This window comes from Nematolebias whitei, chromosome 3 (assembly GCF_014905685.2).
Source record: "Nematolebias whitei isolate Nwh7 chromosome 3, NemWhi1, whole genome shotgun sequence".
Classification (NCBI taxonomy): Eukaryota; Metazoa; Chordata; class Actinopteri; order Cyprinodontiformes; family Rivulidae; genus Nematolebias; species Nematolebias whitei.
The window spans coordinates 7,202,288-7,218,129 of NC_056500.1; the positions used below are offsets into that span (position 1 = coordinate 7,202,288).

The 15,842-nt window shown below is 38.9% G+C and overlaps 2 protein-coding genes across 4 annotated transcripts; both read right to left on the minus strand.

Moving 5' to 3' along the window:
• Positions 1 to 969: 969 nt before the first annotated feature.
• On the minus strand, positions 970 to 7,140 carry uchl5 (ubiquitin carboxyl-terminal hydrolase L5). Its single transcript, XM_037674479.1, has 11 exons — positions 6,959 to 7,140; positions 6,536 to 6,599; positions 6,342 to 6,447; positions 4,356 to 4,481; positions 3,512 to 3,573; positions 3,215 to 3,345; positions 2,928 to 2,991; positions 2,748 to 2,850; positions 1,979 to 2,092; positions 1,715 to 1,813; positions 970 to 1,318 (listed from the first exon to the last, which is right to left on the minus strand). The coding sequence occupies exons 1-11, from the start codon at positions 7,032 to 7,034 to the stop codon at positions 1,274 to 1,276; spliced, it is 990 nt and encodes a 329-aa protein (XP_037530407.1). The 5' UTR covers positions 7,035 to 7,140; the 3' UTR covers positions 970 to 1,273.
• Positions 7,141 to 7,634: 494 nt separating this feature from the next.
• On the minus strand, positions 7,635 to 12,539 carry glrx2 (glutaredoxin 2). Of its 3 annotated transcripts, XM_037674481.1 has the most exons (5): positions 12,512 to 12,534; positions 10,466 to 10,474; positions 10,310 to 10,376; positions 8,274 to 8,450; positions 7,635 to 8,056 (listed from the first exon to the last, which is right to left on the minus strand). In XM_037674481.1, exons 3-5 carry the CDS (start codon positions 10,373 to 10,375, stop codon positions 7,895 to 7,897), a joined length of 405 nt encoding a protein of 134 aa, XP_037530409.1. In that variant the 5' UTR covers position 10,376; positions 10,466 to 10,474; positions 12,512 to 12,534; the 3' UTR covers positions 7,635 to 7,894. The 3 variants fall into 3 exon arrangements, with proteins under 3 accessions (XP_037530409.1, XP_037530410.1, XP_037530408.1); XM_037674482.1 differs by lacking the exon at positions 10,466 to 10,474 and having other exon boundaries at positions 12,512 to 12,539; XM_037674480.1 differs by lacking the exon at positions 12,512 to 12,534 and having other exon boundaries at positions 10,466 to 10,601.
• Positions 12,540 to 15,842: the final 3,303 nt, after the last annotated feature.

A 15,842-nucleotide genomic window follows, 5' to 3' on the forward strand; every position in this document is an offset into this window, starting at 1 on the left:
GGTGAAGAAAGCTGATGCCAACAGACTCTATACACTCATCGAGAGCTGGCTCAGTTCTGGGAGTGGACCAGAAGTCTCCGGCAGATGTGTCTGAGCAGAAGATGCTGAAGAAACTGCTCCAGATCTTGAACAGCACGTCACACCCCCTGCATGACACCCTGGACTCTTACTGCAGCACCTTCAGTCGTAGACTGAGACCACCGAGGTGCTCCACAGAACAACACAGGAAGTCCTTCCTCCCTGTGGCTATCAAAACTTTTAAACTCCTCCCCCTTTCTGCACATAGGACAATAAAATGAATCCTGCACTAAAATAAACACTTTAATGTTTTCACATGAAAACATTTCACGTCTGCACCTGACCTGTTTACAACTTAATTGCTGTTATTTTTATCTTATCATTTTTTATTTCCGGTGATTCCTTGTGTATGTTCCTTTGTACTGAGACTCTGGCACAACGATATTCTGTGGGATCAATAAAGTTCCATCTTATCTTATACAAGTTCAATCTGAACTACTTTACCACGTGTCATGTGACAGAAGGTGCAGTTGTAATAAAGCGAAACGATAAACTACATAATCTTAAACTCAAACACTCTCCAGAAAAAGGCACAAAATTATTTAAAATGCTTTTTTTTTTCAGTTCACCTTTTACCTACATTTTTATTTTTAGAAACGATGTCGTGGAAAAGAGTCGACTCAAACAGGCAGAAACCTTCATAAGGGTTTTAACTCGACCCAGTGCTTCCGCTGGGATGCACAAAGACACGCTGGGAAACTGAATCTCAAACTTCTGAGCATCATTCTTACTTTAATCTACAATTGTGTAAATTGGTTTATAAAAAATAATCATGCCGTCATTGCCCTGTTTTAGCAGCAGGTGGCAGTAAAGATCCACCAATAACCCTTTACTATGACCGAGTAAACCAATCTAACCATGGGACGTTAATGACGGAGGGAAAAACAGTTCACAAACATCTAAACATTTTATTATGAAAATAAGACGGAACAAAGTTTGACCACATCTTTCCTTCACTCGTGCGTTAGAGACGATGAACAAACGTGAAGACGGTATCATGCCCGGCAGTCTCTGTGCCAACAGCTACAGCTGCTGTTTTCTGTATGAACGGTTCACAGGAAGCCAGTCTCAGGGAACTGCAGAGCTTCCAGAGTCGCTCGCAGGAAAATGACACGGCTCACTGGTGAAAACGTGACTGTGGGGTTCTGGATGCATGTTGGGTCGGTGCGTGTGAGATCACAGGCTTCTCTGATGCTTACTTGGCTTCCTGAGCTTTTTTGGCGCTTTGTTTCTCTTTTGCCTGAGGAGACAAATCCAAATGTAATTCAATATGAAGGACTATGGTGGTACATTCATACTGATTAGTTCATTTTACACACAAATTATCAGTAAAACACCTTAGCTCAAGTTTTTTTTTTTTATTTGTAATAGGAAAAAAGTCTGGTGATGACGCCCTCTAGTGTTCAAAAATAAGTACTGCAGGTTCATTATTTTTCTTTTTACTTTGAAAGAGAAAATATTTAAATTTGATCTCCCTCACAACTTACAAAACCTTTGAGTGAACTACACTAACTCATTTAATTAACATGTATATAACTGATGAGTGACGATGTTTTACAACATAAAGACATCCCCATCCTCAGACAGACGCTTTCAAATTAAATACTGTTGTAAAAAGCTGCAAAAAAAGAATGACCTTTTCTACCAAAGGGACTAACTGCTGGTATTCAGCCAGTGTCTTCAGTAGCTCCATGATAAAAGGAAGGTAGTTGTGCTTTCGTCGGATATTTTCAATCTGCAGGAAAAACAGATCCACCAAACTGGGTAAGAACACGGTTCTAAAGGAAGATTACGCTCAATTTTTGTGAGTAAATTACTTTTAAAAATGAACAAAAGCGCTACTTTGCTTCACATTTACAAAATAAAGTTTACTTCACATTGGTCAATAGTGATGACCTACCTTATATCTTTTAAGTTTCTGATTTTCCTCTTCAATAAGAAGCTGGTACTTTGCAATCTCTGACTGGATGGAGCTGAGAAATGTGCTGTTTTGGTCTGTGTCCATTGGCTCATCCTGACAAGAACAAAAAAAAAAAAACGTTCTCAGTAAATCTGAGGAAAATTTTACACTTTGATTTAGGGCGGAAAACATAAAATCAGGATTTTTTTTTATTTATTTAAAACCCAACATTCTAAGACAGAAAATATTGATTTAATGATGTTTCAAATAAAATCTAAACATAATTTAAACAAATCTACAAGTTTTTGCAGTAGACAAAATCCTTAGTGATGTTTCATGTTGTTTAAACCTCTGAACAGTTCTTTTGCCGACCTCTAGTGGTTCAAACCTCTGCGATGCTCGACTGAAACTGGAAACTCGTTTTTATTAAAAAAAAAAAAAAAAAGATTTCGCAACAAGGTGATGTTTTTATTCAGGGTCAGTTCGATAACTTTAAGATTCCCAGTTTCTGGCGGGAAGAAAACAGAAATGTCTTTGTACCCATTTGGTAATATTATTAACAAATCTGAATCTGAATTATAAAGTCAAAATGAGATCCCCACCTGTTCTTGTCATGAAAACATTTAAACTTGAACCTTATTTTTTCTTCATCAACATTTTGCCATTTCTAAAATGTTTTGGTTATATTAAAGATTACTGCATCGAATACTCAGATCTGCAGAAAGCTGCAGGTTGTCGTTAAAGGAGAAACGTTGCCCCTGAGACTCACCTCAGTCAGCTGAGTCTGAAGCTCCGCTATCTTCTTCTCATAAATCATCTTTCTGTCGGACACTATAGCCATCAGGTTGAACCGGATCTCTCCTTCGCTGTACCTGAAGAGGAAAACGAACTCAGTCTCTGGTCAAGTTTAGATCAATTTTAAATTATCTTATACGCATTTAAAACTTACTTCTGTATTCTCTTCTCGATCACGGGGCGAACTGCATTGATCCAGTCATCCTGGTTGCACGCGCCTGGTGGGAACAGGAAGAAAATACTTAATGAAACCTGCACACGCAGTAAGGACGCAGAAACAGGCTACGTTTATGTGACGTGGATCAGAACCACAAAAACTGAACTCTGGACCTCACACTGAGAAACTACACACAGCACCGACACTTAATGTTGAAATCTAAAGACAAAATACAAAACAAATTAAAAAGTAATCAGAAACAAAACGTGCAAATTTCTGTCTACCCAAATCAATTGGTCCTTCTCGAAGTCCGTCCAGCTCGTAGAGTCTGCCGTCTACAGGAACGTAGCTTACAAAGTGGAACGCATCTTCATCCTTTGCTGTTGACTTTGCATCAAATTCAAACATCTGCTGTCTACAAACAAACAAACAAACATCTGTCATTAAAGCAAATTCAGATGCAGGACACAAACACAAACACACAACTTTGAACCCAGTCAGTACGAAAGGCTAAAAATAAGCAGCAACTGATCAAGCTGAGGCTCTCCAGCTGCAAACTACTGGATATGAGAGGAGCTTACCTCGCAAAGCTGTTGTGAACTTGTCGAATCACTTCGGAGTTGCTGAGAGCCAAACCTTTCATCTGAGGAGAGAGGACACATTCAACTCTGACTGTGGAAACATGACCTCACGATGCACACATTACTGTGTGGACTGAGTTCTCTTAAGTTCACAACATTGTTCTCTGGTCATATATCCAACATTAACACACCACTCGTGTATTTATATTTAGAGATAAAGCAATTTATGAAACGTGCCAAACAAAAAGACTAAATGTGGGTGTAAATATATGCTTTGTGTTAACTTGTAGCTTTGTCTTTTTTGTAGATTTCACAAAAAACATAGAAAAAACAGCATTTGCATTATTTTTTCAAACTCAGATGTATCTCTTAATGCTTGAATCATTTAAAAAGTCTCAGTTTTGCAGCTTAAGAGAAGAAATTAAAAACATTTTTCTAAATCTAAAAGAAACAGGACAAAGCATGAAGTGACCTTTAAAACATGTGGACCACGAATGTTCAATGACACAAAATCTGACCACTTGAAAGCAAACAAAAAGCTAATCGTGTTTTTTTATTATCTAATGTTTCACAAGCTTGACCTAAATGAGATAAAAAACTGTTATTTAACATTATAAATCACTGAATGATTCTAGTCGTGATCACAAGATTAAAATGGTCACGACAAGAAGTATAAAAAAAAAAGAAACTGATGATTTACTGTTAAATAGCAAAAACAAGAGTCACTGAAAAAGAAAACTATTTTTTTCACTAAAACAAATATAAATCCTTTAACGCAAGAAAACCGTGCAAACAAAAAAATACACTTGTTTTCAAAAGGAACACACAAAAACAAAACACTTACAGCTGCATCAAAACTCTGTGAAAACTCGCTAAACTCTGTCAGTGTGTCTCCGAGCAGCACGTCGGGATGAGCACAGTTGAGCAGAACACTGACGATCGCCTGGGTGGCACAAGCGTTGTTTATGACCTGCAAACACACAGAATACATCGTTAGATTCACAAGTACATTCATTATAATACAGAGAGAACTTGGCCAGAAAAGAAGCATTATAGCTCGAGTTTAAAGCGGTTTATTAAGTTTGGTTAATAAAAAATAAAAAAAGCGGCACTATAGACTGCTCTGTGACGGCATCACAGCCTGTGTGCAAACAGTCGTATCCATAACCAGCTCCAGTAGATGAAATAGAAAAGATGGAAAGAACACGATCATTTAACCATGGTCAACTTTTGTGCAGTTTTCTGCTGCACAAATAAAGATTAAAAAAAAAAAATTACTTAATACTTGAGACATAATATAAACTAGTTTCCATTTCTACAAAACTGGCTACTGATCTTCAATGTTTAAATAATATCAGTGAGAATGGAAATGCTGTGTAGTGTACTGTAAAAAGACAAAAGCCACGAGTAGTTCAGCTGTTAACAGAACACGTTCTCAGATTGTTATTATGTGGTAAACATTTTGCACGTTGACAAAGCACTTGCACCCAGTCAGAGATGAACTGACTGGTGACTTTTCGATGCCTTGAGGCTCCCATATCTCTCCAGTTTTAGCTTCTCTCCGTTGGCTCCGTCAAATCCAGAATCTGATTCAAAATCTTACTTCTAACCTACAAAGCCCTCAACAACCTAGCTCCATCTTATATTACAGATCTTACTGTTCCATATTTTCCTAACAGAGCACTTCGCTCTCAGACTGCAGGCTTACTCGTGGTCCCTAGAGTTTTCTAAAGCAGAATGGGAGGCAGATCTTTCAGTTATCAGGCTCCTCTCTTGTGGAACCAACTTCCAGTTTCCGTGAGGCTGACACATTGACCAGTTTTAAGACTTTCCCATTTGATAAATTATATAATTAATGTTGGCTTGCCATGATGTCTTAAGGTTAGACTACTGGAGGACAAATCAACCACATTTCCTTAAATGAATTGTTAAAATTGATTAGTTTTCATTTGATACTATTTCTACCTTAACATGCCATTCTTGACCTGCCATTGTGTATCTATTCCTACCAAACTGAGCTGGTTTGGCCGCTTGTCCTGAGCCTGGTTCTTCTAAAGGTTTCTGAGGGAGTTTTTCCTTTCTACTGTCGCCTTCATGCTTACTCAAGATGAGAGTTCTGTGATGGAGTTAAACTGAAAGCAGTCTGCTCCTCAGATAAATAATGTTTTATTATTATTTATTTGTTTCTGTTCAGTGCCCTGAGACGACTTCTGTTGTGACTTGGCGCTGTATAAATAAACTGAATGGAATTGTGAACAAGTTTAAATTAAAAACCAGATAATTTACAATATCAGGAAATGAACGGTAGTTGCCATTTCCTCACATGCACATCTCTGTATGCTTCAAACTCATTCAGTTTCAGACAATTGTCCGCTGACTCACTTTTGTGCTGTTGGTGCAATTTACTATTATTTTATTTTAACAGGTAGTCTCACTGAGTCAGGAGGACTCATTTTCAAGAGAGACCTGTTTGGGAGCAGATGGTGGGGGTTAAGGGCCTTGCTCAAGGGCCCAGAGCGGTGCAAATGAGGGTGGAGACATGTGTGGGTGCTTCACCTTTCCCACCCACATTTTGTAAAGGAGTCCTCGTGGCTCAATGGGACTAACCTGTTTAAATAAAGGTTGAATGAATGAAAATGTTGATGTTGTTGGGCCAGGGAGTAGAACCTGCGACCTTCTGATCACAGGCCCACTTTCTCCAACTTGTGCACCACCACTCCTCTATGCTTATTCTTAAAGTTTCCGAGGGATCCAACCCAGTAGCATCTTCACTAATGATTTGTTCAGGCTTCACTAATCAGCTGAAACCTGACAGAACCAACGGTTTTACCTGTTTGGCAAAGAAAATGTCGTCAAGCCTTGAATCCTGGACAATTGATCCTGCTGGCTCTTCCCCCGGCTGCCACTTGAAGAGAAAAATCAACCCGTGAACTGGCCTGAAACAAAACACATGCACTAAATTAAACATCTGCTTTTTTGGAGGATGCATGCCATAACATGAGCAAGTTCCACAAATAAACATACTTCAAGTTCTCAAAGTTCTCTGGCTCCATACTCCAGATCTCTTCAACCTGGGCTCCTCTGCAACCTGACAAAACAAGTAAAGCTTCCGATTATAATTCAAACAGACAAAATGTTTAAGTAAACCCTGAACAAACACGATCTGAGACAGAAGCACATTTGGTGCAGACCACGGGTTTTCTCGCGCCGTTGTTTGCACGCCGAGGAACGCTAACCATTTAGCCCAATGAAAACATCAAACATGCCACCTAGGAATCGAAATTAAGAATGCAGTTCATGTTTCTCAAGAGTTGGGGTTTATAATTATGAAAAAAAATGTGTAGCCTTAGAGCTAATACAGAAGCTACCATTAGCTCCGCAGCAGCTAGCTAGCCGTATCGCATAGTCACGTTACATTGAATGAAAATTTACACCACAAGCACTCACCGAAACCCTTTATGAGCTCTGTAAACACCCCAGGGTCACTCTCCATCAAACACCACTCTCCTGCACTTCCAGACATTCTTCACGGTATAAATAACCACAGCTGTACACATATATTTATCAAATAATGCTAATAGCTTAAGCGTTCTCGTTAGCCAGGCTGCGCTGTAATGACGTCACGGCTATGCAGCGCAAAGGGTGGGCGCGTTTTACATCCCAGCGCAAACCGTATAAAATGTGTTTATTGTTAATGAAAACGTCAAAACACTAACGCAAACCTTTGGATCTAACCAGAAACATCTATATGTACTAATATACTCATATACAAAAACGTTTTGACAACTGCAAAACGGTATAATAATAAATATATAAATTAAGCTCCACCCGCCTGCAAGGGGAGCGTGTACATATGAAACACTTCTAGAAATGCGCAAAGCCGATGGAACTTTTTTTTTTTTTTTAAGAATGCAAATACTGTATACATTTATTGTATTGTAATATAAACATTTTAAAATTTAAGCTTAGACATGTGCAGTGCCTTTTAAACCATGAACACACTGACTAATTAAAAAAAAAGTTTTTGTAAACTATTAACATATATTCAGTTAGTTACAACATGTAAAATGTCACACTGAAAAAAATAAAATTTATACATACTTTTTAATAAAAGTTTAATGGTTCAATAAACAGCCGTGGTTAAAAAAAAATGAATGGGCGGGGGAAGTGTTTCCAACATTTACTGCTTTTGTCTACAAATTAACTGTGTATGGGAATAACATGGTGCTGTACATCCCTGTGAGAAAGCAAATACAAATGTCACGCATCTGCTTTACACTGATAAACTAAGAGCATTGTCTTCAAACTATTTACAACTTTTAGTGTAAATCTATGCAAACATTTAATAAATACAGGATTGAAAAGCACTACGAGAACAGTTAGTCATTTGGAGGATTCAAACTGTCCGCTGCCGGAGCCCTGGGAGCCAGAAGCAGCACAGCAGGAGCACTGCTGCAGGAGCGGCAACAACTTCCCCTGCTGATGGAGCTGTTTGGTGTCAGAGCCGCCACCGATGCAGTTCCCATTAACAAAGACTTGAGGCACCTTAAAAAAAAAAAGACTTAAATTAGTGCATTAGCAGGGTGTGGATTATTCATCACCTTTAAAGAATTAAAGTGTATTATACTATCGTGAAGCTGCATCTAATATGGTTTAAACAGCTCAACTGGTGTGCAAATATCTTCAATAGTTTTAAAATCGTATTATATTTTTAATATTAAAAGCTAAAACGTCAAACAGTAGAAATAAATGGGATTCTTACTGTTCTGGCACCGGTTATTTGACCCAAAGTTTCTTGAAGTTTCTTCCCATCGTCGTGCTGGTCCAGTTCGATAACCTTGTAGGCGGCACCAATTTCACTGAACACATTTTTAGCCATTTTACAATATGGACAGCTGGTCTTGGAAAATATCACAACACAGTTCTGTGACACCATATCCTGAAAGGTTGAGCAAAAAACAGGAACTGGTTAAATATAAGCAAAAAAAAAAAAAAAAAACCACAATAAATGCATAATTGTCTCTTAAAAACATATTTCACAAATACTTTTTTTTTATCAGTGACTAAACAGTAAGTACGTTTCTTTCTGTCAGGGGAATGTATGTAAAGGTCATGGATGTTATTCAATTTAATTCAATTCAAAAATACTTGATTAATCCCAAAGGGAAATAAAGTGTTGTTGTAGCTCATCATCCTGGTTTTATTCAAGAGTTGATAGATGCTGATAGCTGAGGTCAGGAAGGATCTCCTGCAGTGAAGTTGAAGAATCTGGCCACAGATACCGATCTGTCCACCCGCATCCAGCTTGCTGTCAGATCCGGCGGACATCTTGGTCCTCATGGGAACATGGACTAACCAAATGCTGGGCAGAATTCCTCCCTGAGCGATGGTCACTCCTCCCAGCAGTCTGCCAAGTTCCTCGTCGCCCCAGATAGACAGCTGAAGGTTCTGGGTGATGATCCCAGTCCTCCCGCTGTCACGAGCTGAGTTTCCCAACAGCTCCAGGATCTCAGCGGTCAGGTGCTCGAACACTGCCACCAGGTTGACGGGAATTCATCCACAACACCTCCTTTTCAACTCATTTGGGATTTGGGGCTTGTATTTGAACTTTTGAGATGTTAATCAGCTGCTCCTGGTTGTTAAATAAAAAATAAAAAAAACTTGTTGCCATGGTTACGCATAAAATTTTTTTAAAAAAAGAGCCCAATAGTAAAAATGTTTCAGTAAAAACCTTTCTAGCTGCACAGCATCCGATACCGGAGGAAATAATCATCCGAAAAAGGTGATTTACATGCAGAAAAAAAAGAGGAATTAAAGTTTCTAAAAGCAATAACTCAGAATGAACGTAACAGAGCTGCTCCAACATGCAGCCACCCCGAGTGGCGTATTTCTAGAACGGAATATTATTTTTGTTTGCTTTCCCTTATCACTTACTAATGTTAAATTAATGTAGAAAGTGTGTGAGGTCAAGAGTCTTTTTGTCTACTCAGAGAGGAGCCTGATAAGTGATAACTTGTGACGCCTTCAAATCTGTAAGCTGGAATGAGCGTTATAAATTATCCTGCCTGTGGGCAGACCTTGTGACCGGAGCTTCATGTAACATCTGTGCGTTAACTCTGCTCCCACTTGCAAGGAGTAAAACTGGGTTGAAAAATCTTCTTGTATCCTCAGTGTGGCTTATTTGATTAAAGACGTGATGAAAGTTTAATTATTCATCCAACTCTTTCAGCTGCTCCCTTCTTCAGTGGCCGCCACAGAGCGTGAACTTGCATGAAAGATTTGGTCATTTGTTTTACGCCGGATTCCCTTCCTGACACTGCCTGGGCTTGAACCCGCAACCTCAGGATTATAAGACCACAGCGCCGACCATCGAACTACCACAAACAGTGGCACAGGATATTTGTAGTAATAACAATTTAAAAGTTTGGTTATAGAAAATAAGACATTGCTACAAAAACAACCAGTCCAACAACTAAAATCAAACTGCAAGAAATGAAAAAAAAAAAAAAAGTAAGACTGTCTTTGTTATACTGTTTTCTTATTTATTTTTAATCTAACTAATAATTTCCTATTTCTATTAGGTTTTCTAGAATGAACAGTTTTCTTTCGTACTGTACAAGAAATAACTCAGGGTGTCAAAACAAAGACGATTAATTAGCAAATGTGTCTTAAATGGTTTGAAAATTTGCTTGAAACCATAAAACACTGAATTCATCAGACAGTTAAACGTAGACTGCTAAGAAATCCTCTGCACACCGACGAGGACAGCAGGAGGCAGAAGTGTAAGCGCTGACTTACCTGAACAAACTGTGCACACGCTGGGCTGGAGAGACTGCCAGGACCGGAGGACGTAAAGTTCCCCATTCTGAAAGACAACACGCATCCAATGTTAGAGCTTGTAGACGCTCACACGGCGATAGATTGGAATCTAATGACGTGCACGTTCGTGCGTACCTTACAAATCTGAAGATACCAAAGGCAGGGAGGAAATGGAGAGCAAGAATTAGCACAATAATGTAAAAATGATCCATAATGCTCTGAAATAACTACAACTTTTACAATAAGGTGTGGAACCGTGTAGTAACTAATGCTGCGTAAGTCTCTGCCTACAACAGTGTAGTAAGGTCTCCGTGGTGGGTAATCCTGGATTATACATCAGATAAACCTCTTCCCAGTTCAGGAGACACAACATTCAGAAAAACTCAACCACAGCGAGCCAGCGTGTGTAACCTGCTTCAGAGTTTATGAACCAAAGTGTTTCTGTTTACAAAGTCACGGATCTACATACGTACTTTCCAATTAATCATATTTGTAACTTTCTCTTTATTGCCGTTGCATCACAAAGTCATCATTTTCGACCAATTTATCAAAATTGGTGACCACACGCACACACAAAGCAGGGTTTTTATATTAGTTTTGAACTAACCTCCAGAACTATCCGAGTCCGGTCAGCACTTATTATTACTGCCGTTTGTTCCCATATCTAGAGGTGCGTCGCAAAAAATTAGAATATCGTGAAAAAGTTTTTTTTTTGTTGTCATTTCAGAAAACGAAACTCATTAAACAGATTCATTACACACAGAGTGGAATATTTCAAGCCTTTATTTCTTGTAATTTGGATTATTATGGCTTACAGATAATGAAAAAAACTAAATTGTGCCTCAGAAAATTATATTTCATAGCCAGATTTTGGTGCCTTTGTCAGTGAGGGCAGGAGCTGAGTCCTGCTGGAAAATTAAATCATCTCCATAAAGCTCGTCAGCATGAAGGACATCAAATGTCCTGGTATATGCTGCGTTGATTGAGGACTTCAAAAAAACTCAGTGGACCAGCACCAGCAGTGGACCCAAACCACCACAGACTGTGGAAACTTCACTCTGGACTTCAACAACGTGGACGCTGAGACCTTGATTTCCAAATTGCATGCAACATTTACTTTCATGTGAAAAGTCCAGTTCTTCTTGTCAGATCAGGTAAGACACTTCTGACGTTGTCTCTGGTTCGGGGGTGGCTGGACTTGAGAAATGAGAATTTGTAGCTCATGTCTACGCGTTAATCAGCTGATCTGAGTTTATAATATTAAACCTCTTCACAATATTCTAATTTTCTGAGACACTGAATTTAGTGTTTTTTTCATTATCTATAAGCCATAATCATCAAAATTACAAGAAATAAAGGCTTGAAATATGTCACTAGGTTTAATGAATCATTATACTATTTATGGGTTTAACTTATGGAAATAATTATTTAAAAAAAATAACTTTTTCCATAATGATCATTTTTTTAGATGCGCCTATTTTAGTGAAATACAGTACAGTTTTTAATACAAGTCATCAATTATTTTAGATTTATGCAAGTGAAATGTTTTATTTACTTAAATCATTAGTATGTATCCTTTTGTTTATACCTATATATTTTTGACTAATTGTGTTTTTCTCTCCATCTGAGCCGTTGTAATAGAAACAGCTTGTAATTTGCACTGCATGGTGAAGATGGGTTTTATAATAAAACAACAAAGTGTCGAGGGTTCATAATTAGGCCGAATTGTTTAGCTGAGTCCAATAAGTAGGAGCCGGTTTGAGTTGATTGAAGGCAACAAGAAAATCATATCAAAATTATGAAATTAAACAACTACTCGAATTTATTAATGGGACTCGGCAAGGAGCGAACGGACAAAAGCTTCAGGCGCAGTGACGCGTTACTTTTCAACAGTTTGTTTAAAATGCGTTATTGTCGTTAGATATAAGTCCGTGGATGTTTTATAAAGGTAGTTAACTAAGCAGCGGGTAATAGTGTCTCATGGACATACACCGGTGTACGCCATTTAAATGACACCGGTCCATGAGACATTCTGTTCGAATTTTACTAAAAGCAACAACATACAACCAAAAAGGAAATTTTGGCTCTAAATAAAACATGCGTTCAGTACCGAAAACTGCTAAATAATTACACATTCAGCTCATCCTACACTGTACACTTAAATCCTCCTGTTGTGCGCACCTTATGTTGCTTTCTTCCGCCTCTTCTTCGTCTCGGTGTTGGGTTGTAAACAAACTCAGGCGCACTATACCGACACCCAGTGGACAACATCCGGTACTACAACAACAAGCAGAGGGTTTCAAAAATATGGGGGGATCTAGAATCCACATTTTTCTTTTTTCTGTCACATATTTTAAACATTTGATTACAAAAAAAAATAATATATATATATATATTTTTTTTTTTTTCACACATTTTAAGCATTTGTGCATTTTTTTAACACATTTAACATGTTTTCTTTTTTTTTAACACTGCACATCATTACAACCACTTTTCTTGCCTCGTATTTGTGGGAGCAATGAGTCTGATTCTTTGACATGTACAGGTGCTTGTTTATAAACCTATATCTTTCTCTAACAGCAGACTTGACCAGTACAAGTTGTTTTTGATCAATGTTTACACAGAAAACAAACGAAAAAAAAAAAAAAAAAAAAAAACACTCACATAGCTATGCAGATGTGAATGGGGAAAGTACTTATAGTACATTTCTGGAGAAGTGGGGGGACTTGGACTCCACATACAACCAAAACATGTCTTTCTCCTGTCGTTAGATGTTGTAGGTGTGGATGGAGAGAACATCTGTCTGTCTCCATGCTGGATGTTGTAGATGTGGATGGAGAGAACATCTGTCTGTCTCCATGCTGGATGTTGTAGATGTGGATGGAGAGAACATCTGTCTGTCTCCATGCTGGATGTTGTAGGTGTGGATGCAGAGGAGATCTGTCCTGGGTCTGTTATTGGGCAGAATGCTACGCCTGCCCTATGAAATCCTGCTTGCTGCATCCACTGTATCCAATCATTATGGTAAGTTCAATACAAAAATCAATGCATACATGTTCCTGTTTTTAGTATTTTTACCTCGTTTCATAATGTAGCTTGACTTGTTAAATTTCAATACTTTTATTTTATTTTATATGCGTTTTATGGCTGTTTATTGTTGTGTACGTTGTCTGTGGTCTGTCTAAATCAAGTCTCTCTTGAAAATGAGTCCTTGTGACTCAATGAGAATAAAGGTTGAATGAATGAAAAATTTGAACCACAGAAAATCAACAGGTTAGCATTACTTAAGTGTATGATTTTTTTTTCTATTTTTTTGATGAATAATATAATTAATGTAACTATTACTATCTCACCCGCTGCGGTTTGTGACTCCTTGGGTTCTACAGGTTGTCCTTACACTAACAGAGCTTCAGGTGATGAGGTCCCCAGCCCTCTGAGACAAAAGACCATGGACATGTCCTCAGGAGGTCGACAAACATGTTCATGACTGTATCACATAAAGGTAGACCAAAAAAAAAAACAAACAAACACATATTTATTACAAAAAACATTTGCAGACTGCAGTGTCTCACAATAATCAGCCACAGATCGTGTGCAGTTTCCTTCACACACATATTGAAGACCTAAAAACTTGTTTGGCAGTTGTTTAAAATTCCCTTAAAATTCCATATAAAAAATAAATACAGTATGTGACTGCCCTTTGCTCATGCTCCTTCTGGAGAGCAGCGTTTCCGCTTCATAGATGTTGACTGTTACACTCTCAGGTTTTCTTTCTGACCACATTAAGATGCCACCCAAACACCCTGCACCCTCTAAGGCTTCCTGCAACAATGATAAGTGCAATAAAAAAATAAGATGCTCCAAGAGAAGGTCAGATTATTGGATTTGCTTTGGCATGGACTTCAAGGCGTTGCTCATTATGGATAATACTGGCAGCCACTCTTTGGATTTGTATTGCGAGGGTGTCCAGACTGAGTTCTTCTCTGCCAACACAACCTCCCTCATCCAACGTATGGACCAAGGCTTCATCTTGACATTCAAGGCTCTTTATACCAGCAATTCTCTTCGACACCTTGTGGATGCAATGGACACAGATGAGAATTGTAAAGAAACAAAGACACCAACTTCCCATCACAATGTTTCTCAAACCTACTTGATCATAGAGAGCCAGCATATTATTATTATAATATATTATTATTAAAACCCCAGCAGAAGCGTACATGTCAGAAGATACTCCTGAAGCAGAGACACCACATGAGAAGCTGTAAATCCCCTTCTTTACTGCAGAGTCAGTATCATTTATTTGGGTGAGTTCCCATACATTTTACTGTATTTTTATTAAATAAAATGTATTCAGTGTATTATGTATTGGAAACATGTTTAGGGTTTAAGCTCTGAAAATTGGCATTTATAAGCCTTTTTATGATCTCATCCAATATTCATGTTTTTTCACAATCCGTGAGTGTTCTAAAGCCGCCTTGCCATGGATAAGTGTGACTCCACTTGTCTTATTACTTCTTCTCAGGTGCAGCAGGTGATTTGCCACTGTGACTCGATTCCCAGAAGTCATAACATCCTCCACATCACATCCAGCATGTGGAGCATAACCACTGACAACATTTAGCATCAGACCTTCTACTTCTACCTTCAGACACATCACCCTATATGAAACCCTTTCCACCTCTAATACATTATTTGCCAACTCCTCTTTCAGGACCACCCCTACTCCATTTCTCTTTCTATCCACACCATGGTGAAACAGTTTAAACTCTGCTCCAGTGCTGCAAGCCTTTCTGCCCTTCCTCTTGGTCTCTTGGATGCATAGAACAAAAGTCCAGCTACAGGCAGGAGGTGGAAAACCTGGAGAGCTGGTGCAGGAAGAACAACCTTCACACCAATGTGAAGGAGATGGTCATGTACTTCAGATGGAACAAACACACCTACCACCCCCACCCCCTGCGGTGGAAGTGGTCTGAGCTACAAGTACTTGGGTGTGCACCTGAATGACAAGCTCAACTGGGGCAACAACACCACCAGCCTGAGCAAGAAAGCTCATCAGAGACTCTACTTCCCCAGGAGGCTGAGGCGAGCTGGTCTGGGAAGCTCAGTCCTCACCTCCTTCTACAGGTGTGCAGTGAAGAGCATCTTGTGCTCCAGCATCAACGTGTGGCATAGAGGCTGCACAGCTGCAGAAAGAAAAACCCTCAGAGAGTGGTGAAGGCTGCACAGAAGTCTGTTGGAGTCAGTCTCCCCACCAGTGCAGACATGTACACCTCCAGATGCAGTAAGAGGGCCACCTTCATCACGGAGGATCCCACACACCCAGCACACACACACGTTTTGCCCTGCTCCCCTCAGGAAGGAGGTTGAGGAGCATTAAGTGTAGAACCACTAGACTGAGGAACAGCTTCTACCCTGAGGCTGTTAGACTCATGAATCAATAAAACAGAATAATCACTGTGAAAAAAATCACATCATGCTGCTGTTTTATTTCATGTTGCTGTGTTCATTC